Genomic DNA, 13,744 nt, shown 5'->3' with positions numbered 1-13,744 from the left:
CTGCTCTGCAGGTAAGAACTTCCGGGTAAAGAAAGCACATAGCAATAATCGGTTAGATGATGACTGTTGAGAGAGAACTGCTCTGACACCAACTGCAGAAGCATCCACTTCCAAAAAGAATGGCCTTGAAAGATCCGTTTGTTGGAGAATAGGTGCTGACGAGAAGGCATTCTTAAGAAACAAAAAGTTTTCCAAGGCCTCATCTGGCCAGTTTTTTGAATTAGCCCCTTTTTTGGTAAGGGCAGTAATAGGAGCCACAATGCTGGAATAGTTTGAGATAAATTGTCGATAGTAATTAGCGAAACCCAAAAAAACGTTGGATGGCCTTGAGGGTAGATGGGAGCAGCCAATTTAGAATGGCTTGAACCTTCTCCAGATCCATTTGAAGACCTGATCCAGAAACAATGAAACCTAAGAAAGGCATAGAGGTAGCTTCAAAAGAACATTTTTCTAATTTATAGTACAGATAGTTCCTGCAAAGTCTGGTAAGTACTTCAGAGACGTGTTCCCTATGAGTATCTAGGGTTTTGGAAAAAATAAGAATATCGTCCAGATAAACAACAACATAGCAATAGAGAAGGTCCCTAAAAATTTCCTTGATAAAACTTTGAAATACTTCTGGAGCATTACTGAGGCCAAAGGGCATTACCAAATACTCATAATGGCCATCACGGGTATTGAAGGCTGTTTTCCACTCATCTCCGGATCGAATACGAATAAGGTTATATGCTCCCCTGAGATCCCATTTAGTGAAGATTTTAGCTCCTTTAAAACGATTGAATAACTCCGTAATGAGTGGAATATGGTAGTGATTCTTGATGGTCACTAGATTAAGTGATAGTCAATGCAGGGACATAGAGAACCGTCTTTCTTTTTCACAAAAAAAAAGTCTGCCCCAGCAGGAGAAATGGAAGGTCTAATAAAGCCTCTCTGAAGGTTCTCTTCGACATAGGTGGACATGGCTTCAGTCTCAGGTTGAGAGAGAGGGTACACTCGACCTCTGGGTGGCATCTTTTCTGGAATTAACTCTATGGGACAATCCCATGGACGATGAGGTGGTAGAATCTCAGCACAAGCCTTGTCAAAAAATCTGCAAAAGTTTGGTATTGAGGAGGCAAAGTTGATGATTTGGATAGCATAGCAATATCAGAGGAATGAAGCGGCCTCACTTTCTTTAGACATTCAGAATGACAACGGGGACCCCATGTTAAGACCTCCAAAGTATTCAAATCTAGTTGTGGAGAGTGGAACTGAAGCCATGGAAGGCCTAGAATGATTGGAGAAGTAGTACAAGGTAACACTAGGAAAGAAATGCGTTCAGAATGTAATGCTACAATACTAAGAGAAAGAGGTTTAGTCTGGGTATGAATCACACTCCGAGGAAGCTGAGATCCATCAGTGGCTGTAATGATGACTGCAGAGTCTAGAGGAATCGTGGGAATAGACCACTGAGTAATTAGATCCTGTGAAATAAATTTTCCGACTGCACCAGGGTCTATTAGAGCTTGGGAATGATGAACTGAGGAGCCATACTGTAAAGCCACAGTAATAGTGCAAGCTGTAGAAGAGGAGGTTTTACTGAGCCCCAATCTGACCTCCCCGGAGCAGATCAGGGTTTGGCGTTTCGCGGGCTTTTAGAAAAAGAATTTAAGAAGTGGCCAGCCACGCCACAATAAATACACAGTATGCCTTGGCGTCTCCTGTCACGTTCCTCAGGGGTTAAACGAGATCTAACAATTTGCATAGGCTCATCAACTATGGAAGGGTGCAACACAGAATGTGGTACTGGTCTATGAATCAGACGTCGGGACACATCCTTTTCTGCTGATCTCTCTCGGAAATGCAGGTCTACTCTGTTACACAGGGATATGATAGCATCCAAGGTAGAAGGAAGCTCTTGGGACACCAATACATGCTTAATACGATCCGATAGCCCCTGCCAAAAAGCAGCCACCAATGCATCATTGATCCATGATGTTTCAGAAGACAATATACGAAACTCAATAACGTATTGGGCTACAGAGCGGTTCCCTTGGCGCAGCCTGAGGATGCCCGCAGCGGCAGAGGGATTCGACCAGGTTCATCAAAAATCCAGCGAAAGGTCAGCGAGAAAGATGCGTAGTTACTAAGAAGAGGGTCCTCCTTTTCCCAGAGTGGAGAAACCCAGACTAGAGCTTGGCCAGTTAATAAAGAAACCACATATGCAACTTTGGTTCTATCAGTGGGAAAATTTTGATGTTGAAGTTCAATTTGAATTGAACACTGATTGAGAAAGCCACGACAAAATTTTGGGTCCCCATCAAATTTAGCTGGAGTAGGCAATCTAAGTGTAGAGGAGGTTGCAGATGAGGCCTGATGGCCAAGGGGTTGCTCAGGAGGAGAAACTGGGAACACAGTTTGAGTTGCTTGGAGTGTATCAAGATGACCAGCAAGAGCCTGCAGACAATGTAGAAGTTGGAGTTGGGTGTTATCTTGTTGCTCAACCCGGGCTAAGAGGTGCTGTAGCATATCCTTAGCAGAAGGCTCCACGATTCTGGCAGCATGTGAGTTTGCTTGTTACAGCGGCAGTCCCAGCGTGGAAGTAGTAGTGGAGTTGAAGTGGCTGATCGGTGAATAGCGATTCTGGTAACAGGTGAGTTTACTTGTTACAACAGCAGTCCCAGCATAGAAGCAGCAGCAGCAGAGTTGAGCTAGCTGATCCAGACAAACAAAGAAGGGCACAGCGGAAGAGACAAACCAACAGGAGCCTAATCCTATAGGAAGAGTATGTAATTCAAAGAACAGGCAATGTACAGAGGGACCATGGGAGGATTAAATAGTACTGCAAAATCCTATGCACAAATGGGAACAGGTAGGAGGTAACAAATGAGGAGAACAGGCAGCACATGCGCAGAACCAACTACAGAGTAACATTGACACGAAGTAATAGCCTGAATCACCGCTTCCAGGAAAGAGGTAACAACACCAGCACTATCTATGGGACCAGCGTGTAACAATCATATCCACTCAGCAATGACTATAATTTCCTATTGTCACAAATAACCACCTCTAGCCACTCCCTAATGTAATATCTTATCATATATACATACAGTCAAACAATATATCACCTCTATTTCATCAGGAAATCTCTCCTACCTACCTTTACCAGTTGCAAACTGCCCTCTACGCACTTGTGACTTGGAAGCTTACTGTAAGGGAACATACAGGATTCCAGCCTGAACCTCACACTCACCTCTTTTGCAGGCTACAGATTTAGCTGGTTCTTTTCCCAACACAGACACACGCTTCCACATTTCTCTGCAACTGCCACCAGCTATGTATAAGGCCAATTTTACTAATAATAGATCCACTATGAATTTACCCATTTATTGATACCAAACAGGCCTAGGTCCAGCATATTTGTTGAGCTTATACTCATTTCCTCAACTTCTCTGTGTGACAGAATGTTTTATATGACATATGGGCTGCCCTTCATAATGTTATTGAGGAATATGTGGTTATTCACTACTTTCATTGATTTTAAATTGCATTTTGGAAACTGAATTATATTTGTCTATATAAGATTCAACAAGCCCCCATCCTTGTGCAAGGCCACAAGCTGTGAAAGGCTCCTTAGAGTCTCTCTCGGTGTCAAAAACTCTCCTATGTCAGGATGTAGCTCACCCCAGGAGCATTTGAAGCTGCTCAGCTTTCCCTGAAAGTGGTGCTGTTATCTTTTAACATAGAAGTGGGCAGGACCACCAGGTAAACACACAACAGACCCCCTGACTTCACATTTTACACCTTAGTAGCTCAATTTATCATTTGATATACCATATTTACACTGCAATTATGATTAGGCCTTACTCCGCACAAATATGTTATGGGCTAATCCCTATAACTGTAATTACTATATATCAATTTATGATTTTAATACATTTGTAAAATAATACCCAAAAAAATAATACTTATATAGCTCTATGTGCTCTATGTGTTCTGGATTGTTCAGGACATCTCTCTATCACTAAAAATCTTTAAAGAGGACCCATCACATATGGAGTAGCACTATAGCACAATTGTATACTGTAGCATACTATGCCATTTCCTAAGTTCAAATCTGCCTTCAAAATAATGCAAATGGGAAAACCCTTCATTCAGAATGCACTATTTCAGGCCTGAACAAGTTGTGGCTTTCCAGGTGTTGTGAAACTATAAGTACCAGCATGCTTTCACAGCCAATAACTAACCGATAGCAGAAGCAATTAATAAAAGTGAGGGACTGACGGATGATTATTCTCTTGGATCCAGGAAGTTGAAGGTAGTGGATAGATTCTCCAGCACCAGCTGCTGGATTTTTAGATGTTCTATTTTTGTGATTTTTTTTTTTTCCCTTTTTGTTGATTCCTGGCCTGGTATGGCGTTTGTATTTTTGGTGGTTCTGGATGCAATGCAATCTGCAGCCAATGATTGGTGGGCGCACATTAATGTGGTGGGCATGCTGAACCCGTTTTCCTTTGAAGAGTCGCCTATGGTTTCAATGCAAGTACCGCCCTCATGGCCCGGCTTGTGGTTGCGCTCCTTTTAGCCCAGAAGGGTTGCAGTTTCTGTATTGCCCAGGATAACTGATCCGCGGTAAGGTAGATGTGTGCGCCTGGGTGAAGTTGTTACCCACGTTGTTGATACCCAGAGAGGAAGTAGACCTGTGTCGCACATATCCTGAGTGGAGATGTATGGCAAGGCCTGCTGTTTCCTCCTCCACCATACAGTTTTTGACAAAATAAACTCCTTTATTTAATGAAGTCTGGTGTCAATTTATTTTAGGTATAAGTTAAGAACTTAAAGAGAGGTTATGTAAGGTAAAGAATATCAACCATTAAACATTTTATTGTTGTTTAACTAGTACATAGCAGAAATGTTAAAATGTGTCTAGTCACTAAGATAACGCAGTCATTAGAGGTTAAACTTGACACTACCCTTAAAGTACAGAGTACTTTTTTGTATGATATTGCATGGTTTCCAAAATGTTCAAGTTCTGATGGAAGAAGGTAGGTAGAGGAATTCCTTGCTGAATGGAAGCTAGGTATAGGAAAGCACCTTTCTTTATGTTCACATGCAAAAATTTAATTTTGTGCTGCACTACATGATGTTTAGATGAGCTCCAAAGAGTTGAAATTGAGCATTGAGGGGATCCTGGTACAGAAAACGGTACAGATCCCTCCGCAAAACAAGTTTTGCATATTTCAGAGATGGCACAATGGTACCCATTTTGCACCAATCATGCACACTTTATGCAGCTCTTAAGACTACAACCAATGTAATAAAGTACAAATGTGGTCACCACCTCTCACTCCCGCATTCAAGATTTCTCCCGTGCTGTCCCCTTCTCTGGAACGATCTTCCCCGTTCTATCAGGCTTTCCCCTAGCCTGACAATCTTCAAACGCTCCCTCAAAACCCATCTGCTCAGGTTAGCCTACACTTCCTCCATCTAACCCTCTTCACTATCCTTCTAAACTAACCATACTTTACCTCATCCTTATTCTTCCTCTGCTCCTTCTGTCTCACTTTCATCTCTGCCCTTAGGGTTCTCGTCCCCTCACCCTTCCTTCCCACTCTGTGTGTTCTGTCAGTTTTCCCCTCACCTTTAGATTTTAAGCTCCCTTGAGCAAGGCCCTCTATCCTCGTGTCTTCTTCCCCCTGTTTACCTTTGCCCCCAGTTCCCCATCATCTTTCTCCTCTTCGTCACTTGACTCCTGCTGCTGTCTCTCCTCTTCTCCCTTGCCTTTGCATCTCCATCTTTGCCCTGTTCCTGTTAGTGGTACCCACACTATTGGGCATAGGTTCAACCTTCTTTTCTCACTCCCCACTTTTTTCACTCTCCACCTCATTCCTTCCCTTCCCATTCTATCTAAGCACTGGTAGTCACTTTTACATCTTTGCCTATGCACCTGCTCTCTGCTGAGATTATAATTTTTGTACTTATTGCAACTTATGCGTACTTTTTTGTACCAACTGCACTTTGTTTCTGTACTGCCTGTATGTCGTGTACTGTTACCTTGTACTGTTGTCCCATGCTCTATGTATGGCGCTGCGGACCCTTTGTGGCACCTCATAAATAAAAGATAATAATAATAATAAATGTAAAAGTAAATATATGATTTATTTACCAGATATATTCGTCTCCAATAAGCAGTATTTTATGGAAAAAATGGAAGACTTTATGAAAACTAAAGCAGTATTCTCCGGTAGGGCGACATTCACTGGAGCCTTTTTTCTCCGGGATTAATGGTTCATCTTACAGCCTTAGCCTGAAAACCAGGATTTTGTAATACTGCATGGGAAGGGGGCTTGTGAGTATAAGGACCGGACCAATCAACAGCCACACTCTATGTGATATCACAGGAATTACAGCTTCTGATAAGTCATTCTGCTCTCACCATCTATATAGCCATTTAAAACCAGTGTACAGAAATAATTATATGCTGTTTTGTTTGAACATTTTTTTAAAAAGATTTTGAACCTGCCATAGTCAGTAAGGGTTAATATTTTATTCTTCAGCCACATAGACCAGTTCAGGCTATCATTTGTGAGAGCTGAGTGTGATTGGCTGTGTTTTCTGATTGGCTGTATTTTCAGTGACAACTGCTATAGCCAATTGTGTGGGTGTGTGTAACTTTCAGAGGCTGGCATCCAGGCATGATTATAATTAGCCTGTGTGAGGCCTAGTGGTAGCAAGTGTGAGATCCTAAAGCAAATTTCAAAAATTGCTAAGATGTGGGTTTAGAGTGTGAGACTAACTCCATTACTCAGGCTCTTGTAACAAGCTGCCACACAGTAATATCACAGGGGAAAAGTTATTTTTTTCTGTTAACTGATTCCAAGAATTATTAAAATTAGAGGACAACTGAACAACATTCCCCTGCATCTAACTCACACTCCCTATATTGACTGTTAATAAAGCGCTGAAAACTATCCCAAAAGTATCTGGAATTCTAATTTCTTTCTAAACTTCACCATCTGTAGTTTAGCCATTTCTGCTCTTATAGCAAATTGCTCTGCTACACCCAAGACCACAATTGCCGAAAAGAAAGGTTGATATATTTCAGAAATCGAATGAACATCAGCCACTAAAGAGTACCCATTACCTACACATAGTAGGTAAATCATTTTTTAGGATGAATTTCATGAGAATGCAGCCTATACATTCACAAGAACAGGGCCCTCTAATCCTCTTGTCCTCCTCCTTCTGTTAACTTTGCTTTCAGCACCCCAGACTCATTTTTGCACCTCGTCACTAGGTCCCTGCCCTTGGTCTCCTCTTCTCCCCTGGCTCTCATCGTGTTAGTTGCGCCCACACTCCTGGGCACAGGTTCAGCTTACTTTAATTTACTTCTCACCTCTCCTCCTTCCCTCTTATAGTTTCTGAGTGTACTGGAATTCACTTATAATAACTTGCCTTGTATATCTGTTTTTAGTTGAGTTTTAACTGCACTTTGTTTATTATATTGCCCTCTATGCCGTGTTCTGTTTCGTCCTAAGTTCTCTGTACGGTGCTGTGGACCCTTTGTGGCGCCATATAAATTAGGGATAATAATAATAATAATAACTGACATCACTTTGTGCCTCAATGATGTCACTGGTTCCTAATAATTTCATAGGGTGAATATTATTTCAGCTCACAAAATAGCTGACCTCACTGTGTGTAGGTAATGGACTAATTTTAACATTTTCAGTGCACAGTGAATACAAAATTACAATTAATTGCATGGAATATTTGTCTTTTATTATATAACACTTACTTAAGAGATTTTTCTAATTTGTCTGCTTTTACTTGAAGTTTCTGTATTTCTTTCTCATCACTGTCAGTTTGTCTACTTTCCCACTTTTTCATCAAATGGTCTGCCAACTTGATTGCCAAATTTTCCACTGTATTTATATCAAATCTAAAACAAGATTACATTTTAGATACAATATCATATAAATAATTTTGATAATCTCTTTAATATTGTAAATAATAGTACAATAATACAGTTTGTCTGTAGTTCCTTGCTTCACAATGCATAGATATCTCAAACACTACATCATCCTAAGAATATTCACAAAACATTAGTGTATTCAGTCACAGGGATATACAATGACCATGACCTGCATTTATATAATTATTTACCTAGTTAGTTTTTGTTTTGTAATTCATCTGGCCTCCATTGAGTTGGGGTAAATTTGCAGAACAGCAAATAGACAGCTAACAGAGCTTATGGTAGGCTGTAAGAGGCATACTTTTAACTGGATGGATTAAAGGCATACATGCCCACTTTTAAGATTTCTCCTCCGGGAGATCCGGGGGAGAAGTCATGTGACATGGGGTAGGAGGAGGGCGTGGTGACATTTCGCGGGGGCAGAGTTTAAAGCCACACCCCCTCCATTCACTTCCGTGAATTTCGCCAAACTTCGGGAGTTTTGCCTACTCTTCTGGGAGTCCGTGAGGACTCCCTGAAATTCGGGAGCCTCCCGGGAATTCCGAGAGAGTAGGCAGGTATGATTAAAGGCCAAATCATAACATACAGTTTTAGACCACATACCCAGCTTTTGAAAGCTAAATAAATGCATATGAATATATGTGACATTAAAAATTATTGTTCTACATGAGTACATATGCATTTGCGTTTTTACTTGCATTGCGGTACCATTTTTCAAAACGATACTTTTTCCATTTCTGTGCATTTCTGGTTTCAACACATTTAAAATTATACAATGAACAATAATAAAAGGAATGTCAAATGCATTTTGAATGTGTTTGTGTCAAAAAACAAAATTATGTGGTATTGGGATATTAATTAGGTTTTCACCAAATTGATTCTTACATGAAAAATCTATTGTTCAATTTAGAATTAATATTTGTTAATGACTTATGTGTTTGTTATTTGTACAGCTTTCATAGAGTTTGTTTTTAAAAAGTAGTATTTTCCTTTTTGGAGAATTACCTATAAGATAACAATATGTTAAAAGGATAACATAATAAGCAAAAAAATAAGCATTTACTCTACTAAAAAGACAGATTAGAAGAATAATTGAAAATCTGATCTCAAAAATATGCTAATTTTGTCTCTGTTTACTAAAGATGCAAAATGTCTAAAATATATTATGTTGTAATATACCATAACCATACTATTTTTAATTGTGAATGCTATTAATTTAATCCTGAGGCTGGTTGGAGAAATGAGCCCTATTTATTAAATGTAGGTGTTATTGAGGCTGTTCACTCGTAACTCAGTTTTCCAGGAGGTGAACGGTACAAATCCTTTTTCCAAATAGCGGCCCAACATTCCTGAACTGGCCAAGTAGAGCTTAACACAATAGCAGCAGGCACTCAAAGCTGAAAGAACAGGAGGGGAAAGCAACACAATCTACCAATTATCCCAATTTCGGTGGGTCAGTCCTGATTTTGTCATATATGCTGTCCTCATCTTTCTGTCCTATCACAAACCATGACAGTAGTAGCTCCTGTGCATGTATAACAGCATAGGGCTACTTATGTTATTAAAACCAGTCTATACAGAAACTGTCCAGAAGGTATAAGCCATTTACCTTTGCTACACTAGCTTCCAGTTTGGGATAGGTTAACAGAAAGTTTCCTGATTAGGGGTGATGCCAGAATATGGAGACCCTTGGATCAGACTTTTTACCCTGACCACTGTTTGCAGTTATCTGTTGTGACAAGGGGAGTGGTTTGCCACAGACCTGCAAGAGAGGATTTAGGTATTTAACTGACAGTCTGCAGGGCAGAATTATACATTTGTTCAGCAGTGCACCTAGCTTGAAGAAATACTGGTGGAAAGCATAGGTGTAATAAAATAATAGTATAGGGTGTGATTTAACTTACATATTTTGAAGTAGTTTGAAGATATCTTTTCCACAGCTAACAGCAGCTGACAGTGTATATCTGTAGTGAGGCTAATCAAACAGAGCATCTGATGAGAACTCAGTTATAAAGACAGGGAGGGAGTGTCATCTATCTATCAAGTCAGGGCTGTGGGAGTTGTCTAAAGTATTTAAACCTGTCTTTTTCAGTGTGACCAATGTCAGATAAAGGCCGGTGACTAGGGAGCTGTACTCAGTTCATTTAGCATTAGGGTCACAAGACAGTTTAAACCTCAAGCATAATAGACCTGGCCCAAGTGTAACAAAAGCAGAAAAAGAGGCACTAAAACATGTACAGAATGACAGGTCCATCATAATAAAATCAGCTGACAAAGGGGAGTGTTGGTGATTCTAAACAAGGAAGACTATAAATCACAGAAATTACAAAAAGACTCCATAAATGAGTTCCATTTAAATTTACTTGAATTTAACAACAGGGCCTGTACATTTATTTATGTGTTATTCATTTGAAAACAAAGAATAGTTAGAACAATTTATCTTTTATCTCAACAACAACTCTTGTAATCTAAAATTCACATCCAAATATAGCAAAGAGCAAACTGAAATCTTAAACTTGGAAATAAACAATAACGAAATTAAAACAAAAAAACAGGGATACTCTGCACTCTCGAAACACATAATTAATGCTGTAATAAGTACTGTTCTATATTTAAAACAGGGAATGTTAGTTCCACTTATTGCAATATATGTAAAGCTGACCAACTCACGCCAAAGTCTTCCCAATCTGGTCAGTCCTAACATGATCAAGTGCTATGCTTTTTTATCTGGGCTTAAGGCTTACCTGCACACAGCTTTTAAAGGCACGTTTTTCCCAAGCACTAGCAGCCATGGGAGACCTCACCTGACACAAGTTGGAATGAATTAATGTAAAGAATGGGATGCAAAAGTGATGGGACTTACATTGTATAGACAAAAACAGACATAGATCCTCTGCACTCACCATGCACAGACTGGGGTGCAATAGGGGGTTGCCCATATTATATAGACAAAAAAAACAGGGATACTCTGCACTCTCCAAACACATAATTAATGCTGTAATAAGTACTGTTCTATATTTAAAACAGGGAATGTTAGTTCCACATATTGCAACATATGTTAAGCTGACCAACTCACGCCAAAGTCTTCCCAATCTGGTCAGTCCTAACATGATCAAATGCTATGCTTTTGCTCTTGCACCCCATTCTTTACATTAATTAATTCCAACTTGTGTCAGGTGAGTCCCAGGTCTCCCATGGCTGCTAGTGCTTGGGAAAGACTTGCCTTTAAAAGTTGTGTGCAGGTAAGCCTTAAGCCTAGATAAAAAAGCATAGCATTTTATCATGTTAGGACTGACCAGATTGGGAAGACTTTGGCGTGAGTTGGTCAGCTTAACATATATTGCAATATGTGGAACTAACATTCCCTGTTTTAAATATAGAACAGTACTTATTACAGCATTAATTATGTGTTTGGAGAGTGCAGAGTATCCCTGTTTTTTTGTCTATATAATATGGGCAACCCCCTCTTGCACCCCAGTCTGGGCATGGTGAGTGCAGAGGATCTATGTCTGTTTTAATAACGAAATTAAGACCAACACAGTCCAAAAACCAGTGGATGTCAATGACTACATCTTAGCCAACAGCCACCATCATCCAGACTGCCTGGCCAACATAGCTGTTGATCAGTTCAAACAGATATGCCGAAACTGCTCAGACATACAAAGTTACCTGATCCAGGGAGAACAACTAAAACAGACATTTCTGAAAAATGATTTGACCCCGTAAAAGTACAGAAGACATTTGACAATGTCAAAGAAATCAGCAGGGAAAACTTACTAGCCTACAAAACAAAGGATAGCAAAGAACACAAGGACGACATTTCATCATCCAATACTCAAAGTCACCTATTCAAGTGAAACATATACTTAAAAAGTGTTTATTTTACAAAAAGATAAAATGTTGAAAGATATATTGCCAGTTCAACCCAAGGTGATTTTCAGGAAAGCACTCAGTCTATGCTCGAAAATCATTAAAATCTTCATCCCCCAGAACCTCAAGGAACAACCTGGCTAGACAGAAATAGACCACAAGCGTTTTTTTTCCACTGTGGACAATGTATAAACTGCAAAACTTTAGATTACAGAAGTAACATACCTACACGGTTCTTCAAATCCAACCACAGACAAGAAATTTTTTAAATAAAATAGTTCAAGACGTGTGAAATGAGCAATGTAATATATTGACCATAGAACACACAATACATTGGTAGAGCCACCAGTAAATAAAAAATATGGATAAGCGAACATGTAAGGAATATACCCAGGGACTACCAACAATACAACATTACAGCATATCACCACATTTTTCTAAGATCTCTGACTCTAATACAAAAGGCCTTTGCCTTATACTAGAGATAAACGGTTTGGATTTGGTGAAATCCGACAAGATCCAACGCTGGGAATCCAAGTGAAAACAAATCATGACTTGGTTTTGCTAACCAATTTCGGATATCAAGGCGAGGCAAAACGTAAGTTCTGGGAAATTTATTTTGCAAAACTCTTGCAAGTTTTGGATTGATATCTTCTGTATATATAGCCTGCCCTTGTTTTCTCATGTGCCATTTTAGAACAGACAGCGTGTAGGAAGGAGGTTAGCTGCAGTGCTCTGCCCTGAAAATAGCGTTCAGGTAGAAAGAGGGACATAAAAATCATGTCATTATTGTAAAACAGTTCTGCAGAGATTAGTCAGCTATAATAGTTTGCTGATCAATTCCTTTTAATTTCAATCTTCCAGACTAGTGGCTACTGGCTATTATTGTTAATGCATATATAATAGTACTAGTATATAGACTTAGATTAGAGTTAGATATCATTCTGAAATAATTAGTATTTTAGTGGAGGAAAACACTGTGCTTTTGCTGTATGACTATTAGCAGTAAAATCCAAAAAACAAACAGATTTATTTCTTTTAAAATATTACGTTTTTCTAGTGAAAGTAATCATCTGTGGGGCAGTGACATCGGAAATCATTTTTAAAAAATTGGGTGTTTGCATATCAGCTTCAGCAGCAGCTGCAACCCCCCAAGAAATGCTATATATTCTAATCCTTACTATTTTTCAATACTTGTCAATTTTGAAAGGGTCATTCATTGACATCCATATTAAAGAAAGGATGTTTGCATGTGAGGGTCAGCAGCAGCCTCATACCCCAAAAAAGTAAACAGGGTGTTCTTGTCTTTGACTCAGAGCAGCACAACCACCCAATTAAACATAAAAGTTGTTTGTTAGCAGTATATTGTGGAGCAATGTCATAAGCATTGTAAGATAACATTCCCTCCTTTCCCTATCTCATTGGGTGTCCCTTGGTGTGGTAACAGGCATCTACAAGTAGCTCCAATCTGTTCAAGTAGCATTACTCCTCTTTGCAAACATGGATCACTGCACAGATCAGGAGCAGCCCAGTAGCAGTACTGGCAGTAATAGTACTTTTACTGTTATGACCTTTACTAGTAAAAAAATGATAATGCAGAAAGAAAGTAAGGAAAGGGTCCTCAAAATCCAAACACTATCTACCAAATTCAGTCTCAAAGAAAACATGATGCAAGGAGGAGGATTAAGAGGGAATTTTCTAATGAAAGTGGTGATTTGCCCAAAGAAAGGAAAATAGCTAATATTCCATACACCCCCTGCAGTGGCAAGATAAGGCTCAGACTATGCCCACTTTGTGGTAGTAGCGGTCCTGCAACTGCTGGTACTGGTATATGTACTAGAATGGGCATTCCAAAACAGAGTGCCCAACACGGTTCTGCATCTTCCTTAACTTCCCATGCACTGCCTTGTCGCTCAGAGT

General features: G+C 39.6%; 1 protein-coding gene across 1 annotated transcript in view; it reads right to left on the bottom strand.

The window, feature by feature from the left end:
• LOC142119689 (putative ATP-dependent RNA helicase DDX60) overlaps nucleotides 1-13,744 on the bottom strand; it is a 388,335-nt gene that overhangs the window by 158,702 nt on the left and 215,889 nt on the right. The window contains exon 26 of the mRNA XM_075194180.1: nucleotides 7,778-7,921. Coding sequence (XP_075050281.1) covers nucleotides 7,778-7,921 — 144 coding nt within the window. The remainder of the gene's footprint in view (nucleotides 1-7,777; nucleotides 7,922-13,744) is intronic.

Source organism: Mixophyes fleayi, chromosome 1 (assembly GCF_038048845.1).
Source record: "Mixophyes fleayi isolate aMixFle1 chromosome 1, aMixFle1.hap1, whole genome shotgun sequence".
In the NCBI taxonomy this organism is placed as follows: domain Eukaryota; kingdom Metazoa; phylum Chordata; class Amphibia; order Anura; family Limnodynastidae; genus Mixophyes; species Mixophyes fleayi.
Note: the sequence above shows the minus strand (reverse complement) of the source record. Positions and strands in the feature narration are given on the sequence as shown.